Source organism: Electrophorus electricus, chromosome 16, assembly GCF_041902795.1.
Source record: "Electrophorus electricus isolate QZ-2024a chromosome 16, ASM4190279v1, whole genome shotgun sequence".
NCBI lineage: Eukaryota > Metazoa > Chordata > Actinopteri > Gymnotiformes > Gymnotidae > Electrophorus > Electrophorus electricus.
Genome location: NC_137512.1, coordinates 6820001 through 6832421, shown reverse-complemented (window position 1 = coordinate 6832421; position 12421 = coordinate 6820001). Strand labels below are relative to the sequence as shown.

The window sequence follows — 12421 nt, the reverse complement described above, 5'->3', positions numbered from 1 at the left end:
GCGAATCAGCCGTCAGACGTCTTCTGTGATTAGCCTGAGCTCCCGACAGACGCGGCAGGGTCGTTAAATCTGATCTAAAATAGGCCCGCCCTGAACTCAGGTCATGTGAGCCTCTGGAGTTGTGGCCTTTGGAATTACAAATCGACGTAATCTGAACTAACGCAGAGCTGAAGCAGAGTTAATCTGGAGATAATGAAAGCACTGTATTCAGGGGCAATTAATCTAAGGCATAAACGTGCTATCGAGAATTTTGTGACTGGGTCATGCTACACATCACAATTTACAGTATTAAGGGTCTCCCAGACTTTGGTCTAATTAAAACTTTGCATGATATCACATGGCTGGAACTCAGAAAGCAGCATTTATCCCTTCATATCTCTGTATAGGCACCACTGGTATGTGTGAAGCATGTGATGGACATGTTGGAGAATGAAACGGGAGAAGACTTACCCTGCTGTGCACTCGGTCGCCGGGGTAGCTCTGAGGCACTGGGGCTTCGGGAGGCTGGCCAGAGCTTTTTGCGGGCGATTTCTTGATGACATCCACGTAGGACACGGGAAAGATGCCCTGCTTCTTCGTGTCTGGGATCCTCCCCTCGAACCAGTTCTGATCCACCTGGCGCAGCAGTGCGACCCGCTCGCCCTGGAAGAGATCAGCGGCGTAAGCCGGCACAAGGCGGCCGAATATACCGGGCAGAACAAATGTTTGGAATATTTTGGAATATCCAGAGAGAAGCATTCGTTGTTTTTGTTTTTTTTAGTTGCTATTCCTCCCGGCAGAGAGGAAGTCTTGCCTTCCTTAACGACAGCTCCACGTTGGTGTCGGCGTTGAAGTCGTAGCGAGCCACAGCTTCGCCCGTCTCCCTGCTCTGCACTGGCGGGGGAGGCCTGGCCGGCTGGTGCCTCTCCGATGAAGGCAGTTTCTGACAACACGGGGATGCGGGAAAAATGGAAATGAATAACACAAAATGACCAAAAGAAAAAAAAGAAAGAGACGTGTTCTACGTGATCTTTAGATTCACTCACGTTATACGCGAAAGAAACGTCACAAACCTCCACATAAGAGATGGGAAAGATTCCTGCTTTCCCATGATGAGCTCCTTCGTACCAGTTATTGTCTATCTGCCGTGTGATGTACACAGTAGCCCCCTTTTTGAATGATAGTTCCCTGTGTAAAGTAATTTTGAGCGGGGAGGTCTTACTTTATGCTGTTGAAAGTGGTGTCAGTTCAGCTTTCTTTACCAAGCAGCTTACAAGACAACAAGGTACTTTAGGGTAAAGTCAAATTATTTAAATTTCATTCTATCTTATCATATAACTTAACATCTGGGCCAAATTCTGCTTACAACATAAAGCCTGAATATTTAAACTCATAACGAATATACAAAGAAATGCATAGAATTGCAAACATTATCTTACTTTGCTGTTAGTGCCTTGAAGTCATATATTGCTCTGGCTGGCAGTCTCTGTAGGACAGGCAAAACAGGAAGAAAAGGTACCCACTGATGTAGCACGTGTAACGCATAGTTCAGCACGGTTCACTCTCCACAGAGACCACTTGGGCTATTTTTTTAAACATGCCACAGATCTATACAGTCACTCCACTAACCTCTCTGACTTCAGGTGTGGGCTTCCTGCTCTGCGGAGTGTGTCGTCCTACGTCAGGTAAGGAGTAACTTCTGTATGTGCCTTCATCTGCAAAAAAACCCAAAACAAGCAAACTGAGAAAGGTGGGGGCTCGTCCAGACGGAGACCACCTGCTGTCACGTGCGGCGGGTACGAAATGTCATGATGCGCTAAATGCACAGCAACGGGAAAAAAAAAACACACAAATGTCCGACGTTACAGAGTACAAGAAAATCCTTTAATACACAGACCAAATGAAAGTTCACGTGCACAAAGAAGTAAGCGTCCTACATGTCTTCATCTGCGCAATCTCTTTTGATCTGCTACGGGTTATCTTGAGGAGGAGATTTATTCTCTGGCGCTGGAAACAGATCCTTTACATAGACCAAATTATAGTTTTACTAGATCCCCACATGGTGAGGATTTCCGAGTGCCAAATGCCTGCAAGCCTCTTTTCTCAAGAGAATTGTCATTTACAAGCTGTTGGCTGCATCCAAAAGCAAATGGGTCTTCAATCATCAGCAAATGGCCATTCAGTTTATTTAAAGATCATTAAAATGGAAAGCTGTAACCGGTGCCAGTGTAAATTAGAGATATACTCTCACATGCCATAATGCATTAAGACCAATCACAGGTTTCCTACCCAGTGATAGGACAGCATAGTGTTCGGATTCGTAAGGGGCCACAGTCCCGAACCTGTTTTTAGATTGCAAACTTCAGCTGCTCAAGGCATCTGTTCACAGCTATTTCTGTGACCAAGATGTTTTAGAGTCGCAAAGTTCTGTCACTTTCAGGGACGGCCCATGAGTGGAAAGATATTTTAGAAATGTCAAGTGAAATATATATATATATATATAATGCAGTTCTAAGCACAAAACACAGAAGGAACCAATGGGATGAAATGATAACAGAATGATATGGGAGTGCAACATGCTTCTGCTGAAAAGAGGAACAAAACCCGCCCTCTCCTCAAGCACAGGTGACAGACACAGGCGGAGCACAGCGGTGCCAAAACGGAGGCCGTCTGCAGAAACACAAATAATCACAGTGGGGAAGTTGGGGGCATGGGACGCTGGCAAGTAGAGTCCACCTTGACAGCAGTGCTGACAGTCGTGGTCGGCCTGGCCGCTGCTGCCTTCCACGCAGGAGGCAATGTAGGCCAGGCAGGAGCGCTCCGGGCGGCAACAGCCCTGGCTGCATGTGCCATCGGGCCGGGAGTGGTACGACTGGAGGGTCTCTCGCCAGGCGTCCCGCTCGGGGATGTCGGGAAGCAGCTCGGCCAGCAGCTTGCAGAGGATGCCGTTGTCCGTCAGGCTGCCGCGGCGCTTCTCGGTGCGGATGCGCTCGTAGATGTCCCTGAGGACCGAGTCCAGCGCTTCATAAGCGCAGCTCCCGGGCGTCGGCCCACGGCCGTGCCCCGGGGGGCGGGGCTTTTTCCTGCGGAAGGGCACGGGGCTGACCAGGAAGGCGAGCTTGCCGAGGCCCGTGTCGGACTCTTCCGCGCGGAGCCGCCGCCGTCGCTCTTGCTTGGACCTCTCGTGCCGTACCATGGTGGTGAAACGTGTGTAGGAGGCCGGGCATCTGCCTTTGCATGAGCTCACTAGCTGCCTCGGGCAGCGATGGTTCCTACTGCAGAAGCTCTCAGAGGACGCGAAGGAGCAATGGTCAAAGTCGCTCTCGCTGCACAAGGATGAGCCCTCGATCTGGACGAAGTCACTAAGGTCAGACACCGTGGCGTCGTGGTCGCTGTCTGAGCCATCCTGCTGCACCGTGGAGGGTCGCAGGTGGCCGCTGGTGACATGGATGTGAACCGGCACGCGCCTGCGGATTTCCGGGTGCCGCGGCCGACCCTCGGGTGGGTTCCTGGCTGGTGGATCTTCGTCCAGAACGGATTCGACGGAGTAGCTCCGATTCGGGCTGCTGTTCCTCCTGAAGGGCGTCCTAGATTGACATTCGCTCCCGAGGTCTGGCATGGATTTGGATTTCTGGATCAGACTCTCAAATTGCGTGATCCGGTTCGGCACCATGTCTTGAGGCACCACGTTGCTGCGCCCATCGGCGGCCAGCCGGCGGTACTTGTGCTGCTCGCTCTCGTACCTACGGATCCTGGCTCTCACGGAGTAGACAACGTCCGGGTTGATCAGCTCTTGTCGGTTGATGTGGTGCATCTTCTTGTAGAGTGTGAGGAAGCCCGGCGCGTCGTGGGCCGAGCGGAGCCTGCTGTGCTCGTTGAGCTCCCCTGCACCGTGACTGTGTGGAGATCCTTCTGCTTCTCCATTCTGCACCAGAGAGCCGGTGCTCTCGCAGCGATTCCCTTCTAGCACACCTTTCCCCTGGCCCTCTGACAGGAGATCATCACAGCTCCACGATTTCAGCTTAGGAGATGTCTCCTCTGGGCGGCTCCTGACCGCAGGGCTCTCGGACTCGGTCGGCCAGCCATTCCTTAGGCCCTCTGAGCCAGGCAGCATGTCCATGTCCTCTTCTTGGTAGTCACTTGGATACGTGGCTACTGTCTCAGGCGAGGTATCATGGTTAAGACTTTGAGCATTTAAATGTACTGAGTGCACTGTGTTAATAACCCCACCTTAGACATCAACCATGAGCAGCATGACGAGAGAGAGAGAGAGACACGGGAGAAGACGTTATTATGAAATTAGACCTTGGCTTGGAAAATTTTATCCACTTTTTATTACATCCCAGGGTAAAACTAAAAACGTTAGACATCCTCAGTGATGACCCCCCCCCCCCCTTAAATCCATCAAAACCAGCTGTAATAGCATGACTTATACAAAATACATGCGCAAAAACATGCCTGATTAAGAATCAGCCCGCGCCCTGAGCCGAGCCGTGACGGAAATGACGGCTATGAACCTTTGCCCGGTGCATCCCCAGTAAACAAACAACGCGGTACTACCTTTTGACCCGGAGGCGGAGCAGAGAGAGCTGGCAAGGGGCTTCCTCTGGGTGCTGCCTCTCCTGGGCGCTTCGGGCAGGCGGGCTGCGGCAGGCTCCGATGCTTTCCTCGCGCCCCAGGCAGAGCTCAGGCTGCTACGAGGCCTGGGCTGGGCAGTTTCAGGCTCCGACCTGCGCCTCATGCCAGCATCACTGGCCGAACTTGGAGCGGCGGGAGGAAGAGGGGAAACGGGGTGAGCACATGTTGGAATGTGATCTTTGTGGCCTATAGGCATATACAGGAGGAATACAGTGGCGTAATTGGGAGTAATCAGATGAGTGGGGGACGTGGACACAGAAACTCATCGAAACAGCCACTTCTGACATTTATTATTAGTTCTTATTTATGGATGATATACAACTCCAGTGATTTTTCTAATGTGCCTGTTGTAAAAATCACTGGGCTCCCACATCAGTCCTAGAATGCGGACATTGGTGAGGGTCAGAGGGCAGGGTCAGGGGGCAGACCCACTGATGTCCACCTGATGCTGCACAAGAGTGAGACTTCCTCAGCTGTCCCGCCCCTCACCTCAGCTACACTTTACTCAAATAATGAGAAATAATCAGGAGGAGCGACAGCCAATGGGTTTGCTGCAATACAGGATATGCTAATGATCTCTTGTCTGAAAGTACAACTAATAACGGCTGCTGTAGAGCAGAGGTTCAAAGTAGCTTACCTCAGTGGGCGTTCCAGGCTTCTGTCCGATGGCTGATAAAGGGAGGTCTGAAACATAGAACAAATGCAGCGTGACTCCTTCAGTTGTGCACTCCAGCGGGACATTCCCAACACAACTGAGCAGCCTTGACCATGTGCCCCCCCCCAACACGGGTACGGATCCAGGAAATTCTTGGCTCCGGAAGGCTCTCCCTTAAACAAAAGAGAAGCTCAGCCTGACCTGACGGGTCACTTACAAGCGTTTCAATGTCAAACAAAGCAGGGAACTCCTTGTACACACGACTGAGGTAGATCATTTTCCCTTGCGCTAAAGCCCTGACGAGACTTTAACCGGAATAGTTCTCCCAAGCACCGAGAGATATCCATCTCTCTCTCTCTCTCTCTTTTTAACAGTCCTTAAAGTAGCTTCTGCACGGTGCCAGGAATGCCTACTCGCAGGGACACACTTGTGGCCAGGCAGCATGAACATGGGTCTAAGTGACAGCTACGTGGGGCGCTATCTCTAACTGGGCTGACATGTCCCAGTGACAAGTTTAAGCAGCTCTCGGTACGGATTCATAGCAGTGGCCCGAACATAACTCCAATTACAACCAGCCACCTCCTCTTCCAACAACAGAGCTGTATCCATCACTGACATGCCACTCACATGCCTCGGATTCCGGCTATTCAGATTCCTAATATTCGGAACAATTGTAAGTCATAAAGGCAGAAGGATACCCAATTTAAGGGCAGGTATGTTGTCCCGACTTGTACAGTATATGGAATTGTCAGCCACAGTATGAAGCACTGGATAAATACAGCATTAATGAAGAGCATTGGTATCTGTCACAAGTGTCTGTAGGATAATTTTACTTTGCGCAGAAAAAAAATCTGAGTGAGACAGAATGTCTTTTAATACAGCAGGAAGCATGTCCACGGAACTTTGGCTTAGTACAACCACTTCAGAAACTGTCAGCTTGTACTTTCACAGTACAAGAGAACTAGTAGACATATGCTGAAAGGATTCACTTTTGTTTCGCACTGTTTCTTTGGTAAAACTGAAATATGGTTTGGATGGTGAATCGCGAACAGGTGATGAATGAATGAAGTGGGACAAATGAGCTCCCTTCTTGTTATACGGATCATTTTCTCTCAGTTTCATCTTTTGGACTTCACTCACTCACTCGTTACCTCGGGGTGGAGTCGGCGCACGCTCTCTGGATTGTGATCCAGGCGTTTTTTGGGAGGCTTGGCGCACAGGTGGAAGAGAGAGCAGGAGGAGGGGTGGGCATGCCAGAGCCACAGGCATGATGGGGAAAAAAAAGGAGGACGTCGTTACCTGACTGCATCAGGAGTCATATGACATGCTGCCAAAAACCAGCACTCGGTTAGCACCACTCCCACGCGACCAGATCCATGCTTGCACCAATAACAGCCACGACATCCACACAGTCAGAATTAACCCTCACACTTAATAGCCAAAGCAGTGAGTTCATGCATGTGTTATCAGAATCAAACCTGCCATTCACGTTAGTTACCCTCCCAAACAGCAAAGCCGGATGTGTGAACCACACAGGCACTCAGACACGGGGCTAAAATGACAGAAAGAACAAGCAGAGCAGGCTGATTTAAACTGCTTGTGGGATCCTCCATTCCTGATCTCCACTTAGTGCCTCTGCTGGTTCCAACCCGGTCATTCCGGTCCGGACCACAGTGGTCAGGCTGCTGTCGGAGGAGGAGTTAAGAAGCTTCACACCGGCCACCAGTGTCATGCCAGCAGCACCAAACTCTCGCGACTCCCCGCTCACTTACCGGACGGCCGAACTCCAGCTCGGCAAAGAACTTATACCAGGGCTCATTCTCTAAATCTAGCTCGTCGGGGTTTACGTTACTCTTCGGGGTGTTGTGGGATTGTCCAAAAAATAAATAAAAAATGGACAAAAGGAGAGGAAAGAATAAAAAGGAGTGATTATGGCCATAGAAATGCTGCGTCAGCGTGAGGAAAGAAACCAAGCGGGCTATTTACGTGCGTACCGGTAGCGCTAGGATATCCTAATTAGTGCGACAGAAAAAGACGCTGCATGTTCTCTGGTAGCTTCAGTACCTTTTCCCATCCAGCAGAGCGCAGTAGCACACCATCACGTTTCTCAAAAGTGCCGTGAAATACCGCTTACTGCATTTAGTCCTTTCACGCATGGAAACCTATAGATATGACTGAATACCATTTGAGGGTTAAGGGCCTTGCTCAGGGGCCCAACAGTGGCAATGTGGTGCAGGGGCTTGAACTGGCAACCTTCTGATTACAGGTAACTTAAGCGTTGAGCTACCACTGCCCCCATGCTGCACCTCACTGTTTGAGCAGAAATGTCTCCAACTGTACAAACACATCCATATACACACTGAGAGCAAGGCCAGGCTGGGCATTTCTGCGGCCCTAAGCAAAGTTACGTCAGGGGGCCTAATCAAAAATATATAGAGATAAATAGACAGCAAAGTACAATAATTAGCAACTTCGTTAATCATTTTTTAGTCATAATTGACCTACGCTTTCTTCTTCATTTTCTTTTTGGTTTTGTTTTTTGTTTTGTGCCCCTCGAGCTCACATTTGCGTGGTTTCCGTGTTTGTAAAAACCATCACTGACGGGGAGGAAACATATCTGCACCTTATCGAGTTCATCAAAATGAATTCATAAGACAGACTGTCCATCAACTGTTATTAAAGTAGCAAATAATAGATTAGATCATAAACTGATGTGCATTATTAACTGGACTGATGGCCTTTGGCACTGGTGAAATGGCTGGACAGACTGATTGATGTAATCTAACGATATTTGCTATTCTGTCCAAGTTCATGGTGATTTGTTGTGATTTTCAGACATAAAGGAATAAAAAAATGAATGTTGTCTATAAACTACTATATGCGTCATTGTGATGGGAACAGGGGACCGGAAGGCATCGCATGGTGTCAGCTATTTATAGGAAATCATCACAGCTTTTCTTATAGCCATATAAACATCTGAAATGGACTTACCACTCTTTCCTGCTCTAGAATGGAGGATTTCCCTGGCTCATAGTCAAAAATACTCCTGGGTTCTGCTCTGTATTTGCGAGTATCCACTTTTCTGTCTGGAGGACCCCATTCGTTTCTGAGAGAAAGACAGAAGCAATACAACTCGAATGTTGCAAAATGCTGCAAATCAGAGCCACGGCAGGGATCCCGTTGGCTCGAGCACTTGGCAATAAGTCCCATCTTTAGTCTGAAGATTAAAGTCTTAATGTATGGCCATACAGTCACGTCTTAATTTGCTGGCACATCCCCCGTTAATCCTGAGGATCCAGGATCTACTTTACTCCCGACAATCATGTTTCTCTGCAGCTCATGTTATTCTGCTGTAAGTGTGCGTGAGGAGAGGACCAGCTCTCACCCGTCCGCTGTGCCGCCGGAGGTCACGTGATGGAGGTCACGGTCCTGAAGTGGCATCTGATCTGACGATGACGTGGACAGGGGGGAGGAGCCAGGCGCCCGGAAGCCGCATGTGCCGTTTTCGGAGATGCTCTTTGCGATCAGCCTGTAGGTGGCGCTCACAGGGGCCGGGTGTGCCTGAACAGCATTAGACACGCCGCGCTTCTCTGAAAAACAAAACAAAACACAGAGGCAGAAGGGGTTGGAGAGCGCAAGTGCATGCGTCATCAGAAGTCAAACCACAGTCATTTATTAACTGGTTCAACATAAAGAGAAAGATCTACTAGGCCAGATAGTGATAGATTGATTGATTGATAGATATCGATCACTATATGCACAGCAAAATATATCCTCAGTATACAATGTTACAGTGTATACAATCCCCAGCGTACAATGTTACAGTAATATTACAATGTTGTCAGGATGGACTCAAATGAACATTGCAGGTGCTGTTTCAATATCTGACTATAGGAAGTTGTATTCAAATAAAAACAACAACAAAAAAAAAAGTTATTTGGCACCCACGAACAAATCAGACTCCAGCATCAGCTCTGCACAGCACCGATGAGTCTACACTCTTTAATGGGATATGCAGTAAGAATGATGGCTACATACCAGCGTTCGAAGCAGGATATGTGGCGCTACGGGAAGCAGAAAATTCCTCCTCTGTGGAAACAGATTGGTTGCAGCAGCGATTCAAAATTGCACAAAACCTAATAGCACCATGATTGCACCACAAGAGACACGAGTGATGTGTCCAAGTTAATAAAGCAAACTAATTTGCTGGTGAAAATAGCCTTAAGGCGGAGGATCGTTTCGAGAGCGTAACGAGCGAGGAGGGGAGGTGCGGCATCTCTCCAGGGCAGTGTTCCCGCTCCCAGTGTTTTCCCGTGAGAAACTTTCTGACAAATATTACCGGGCTGCGTGGCCACAGCTTTCTGTCTCATGGCCAGCTGAGTAAAGCTCTTTTATGTCACACCTCCCCTCCTTTGAAGCTTGTCAGTTCTCTCTTTTCTATAGCAAACAATAAAATTAAATGACAAAAGCCAGACGTCGTCTGAAGCCGCACTTAAATAGTGTGTTAACACGCAAAAGGGTCTTACCTGGTTTACGCACCACATGAATCTGCTTAAACATAGTCTTGTACCAGTCTTTTGGCCTGTCCACTGTCTAAGAGAAGCAGAAACACAAGCAGCACCAAACATTCTGTTTTTGGGGCACTGTAGTTCTCGGTAGGAGTATAATTAAAATGTCGATTTAATATGTAACCCTCGTGTGTGCAGAGGTGGCAGTAGCAACGTCTACTGTGCTCTGGCAATGTTGTCAGCGATGCTGGCGTCAGCAACACCCTGCTCGCCCGAGGCTAAGTGAAAACATGCCATTTACTGCTGCATCCAAACAACCAGTTTGAAAATACAATTTACTGGTGTACATTAAATAGCCAATCCCAGCCCGCACGGTCAGGAATTAACTGGCAATTAATTTTAGATTCAAGGGCAAAGACATTAACAGTGATAGGAAAATACCCATAAAAGAACATTATGTACGAGCTACTAACCAGGTCTTTAAGCTACATTAATGTTAATGTTTTTCTTCTTAACACAAAATAACTATAGTTCATTTGTTCAAATGCAGACCGAAGTACTTATTGTTTATTGCACTGATTGTTGTCTGTTCTAGATCTTATATGTATTTTGTACTTATAGGTATCAGCATTGATCCCTGTATTCTACAGTATTCTAGTTCATTGGTATGTTGAACTCTAACTTACTGTACTGTACTAGGATATATTCTATCAGTAAATGACAAAGCACTTTTGCAAGTCGTTATGGATAAGAGCATCTGTTAAATGCCAGAAATGTAAATGTAAATGTAAATGTACTAAACCAAATACAAATTAGATCTGTATATAAGACAAATGGATCAAAACATTTTTTTTGGACTCCACAGTATGAAACTACATGATATATCTTGTGCTGCTCCTTGCTATATTCCATCCATAGCCAAACTAATCAAACTAGTCTACATGATTTATTATGGCCTGTCTAAAAAGAACCATAGCAGATATATAGCCTGGGAGGGTACTTACTGTCCTGATGCCGATGGGAAAGCCAGACTCGTCTACAGGGCCGATTCCAGAGAATTGAGGAGTTCTGCCCCGTGTTTCTTTCCTCTCATCCTCTGGAGTACGGGCTGATCCCACTGATCCCAAACTGATCGGAGTGCTGGGCTCGGAGGCTGAAGGGAGGAGAACGCTGTCAGGTCGGGGAGTTGGAGTTTGCGACAATACCATTCAAACTAAACAGTGCTCCCACGTACTGACGGGAAGCACAGCCAACCATGGGATCCTACAGCACTGGAAATCCCAGCCCAAATTAAAATAAAGGAGGTGAACCAGTCTGCTACGACCAAGTGCAGAAAAGCAACTCGAAATCTGTATGCACAAGTGAATCCATCATTCAGAGCCTTTGGGGAAAAGCGGACTCTATCTGAGACGACAGGCAATCTCTGCGCGTGCAAAGGCACGTTAATCCCAACGGGCTAGCCCCTCCCCTGTTTTCATAACCTGCTGTCACAAGGGCGCGCGCTTAATCTTCATCGACTGCCACTCGGGATTTGAAAGATTGCCGCATGCGAACGTGGAGCGGAGCGGAGAGCCCGGGCCCAAAAGAAGAAACGTCACGTGTTCAGGGTGCAGCCCGGAGGCTGGACTAATCTGGGGCCACCCGTCCACCGGCACTCATTAGCGCTGATGCAGAGCTTGGCGCATCATGTCATTTACAACCGATTAACGACCACGAGGGGTGAAATATTCCCAGCTGCTGCGCTGTCAGACCCGGGCTGTGCTATGGCTTCTATTTACCAGGACGCAGTGGTGGGGTACAGACATCATAAAAACATACTCTCCCTTTTTTGCTGTTTTACTCCTTTCACGTGCTCATATATCTTCAACAGAAGCTCGTACTCACGTGTGCTGGGTCCCTGCCGCACGGCCGAGAGGTTGTAGCTGAGGGTGGGCAGAGGGGGGTATGTGGATGGGGAGAAGGGTCTCTGTTGGTGACTCTTCAGGCTCGTGCCTACGCTCCCATTCACACTCACCTGCCCCCCGCCAAGAGAAAAAACAAACAAAACAAAAAACAACAAAAAAACCCAGAAAGATCAGATCAGAAGGGATTACTTTAAAACACGGTGTTTGCAGACAGCAAATACGCCAATGACTGTACTGGTGGATATGCTCGTGTTTAAGGCATGAGTTTAGAATGGTGAGTGGCCAATCAAAACACCCCTGTGGAGTGGAGTATTAGCAGATGTAGGGAGAAAGAGGAATTCAGGATGCTCCCATTTTAAAGAAAGTACTGTGAAGAGGTTAGGACATAATGCGCCAACATTTTAATAGTATTGTTTAATATAGATTTAAGGCTTTACACCAGAGTTAATTATGTGAAAAGGGCAGAAAAGAAGTGCTAGAATATAACTGCTGAGAGGAAGGCTTTGTTACAGTAGCGTTGCTAATGAGGGCATCTCAACAGGACCAGGATTCCATCTTGTACCCAGGCCTTATATCTTTTCACAAAAAAGAACAAACAACAACAACAAAAAAAAGGTATCACCAAGAGAGTGCCAGTGCTATAGCCAACTATGTGAACAGATTGATCTGCAAGGCAAAGCCAGGTAGCAGAGACCCTAGGATTATCCGTTAGAAAGCCAGAGCGGGTCCGCAGCGGT

At 48.0% G+C, this 12421-nt stretch overlaps 1 protein-coding gene across 19 annotated transcripts in view; it reads right to left on the bottom strand.

Annotated features, from left to right (window-relative positions):
* The window catches only part of sorbs2b (sorbin and SH3 domain containing 2b), a 40337-nt gene that overhangs the window by 6923 nt on the left and 20993 nt on the right, over positions 1–12421 (bottom strand). For 10 of the 19 annotated variants that reach the window (XM_081698484.1, XM_081698485.1, XM_081698487.1 and 7 more), the window contains 11 exons: positions 11665–11794; positions 10785–10933; positions 9799–9865; positions 9311–9361; positions 8658–8862; positions 8264–8378; positions 7045–7125; positions 6424–6480; positions 5255–5301; positions 4540–4739; positions 1701–4209 (listed from right to left, as the gene is read on the bottom strand). In XM_081698484.1, the coding sequence (XP_081554610.1) occupies positions 2369–4209; positions 4540–4739; positions 5255–5301; positions 6424–6480; positions 7045–7125; positions 8264–8378; positions 8658–8862; positions 9311–9361; positions 9799–9865; positions 10785–10933; positions 11665–11794 (2943 nt within the window). In that variant the 3' untranslated portion in view covers positions 1701–2368. The other 9 variants (XM_081698495.1, XM_081698500.1, XM_081698488.1 and 6 more) reach the window with 3 other exon arrangements.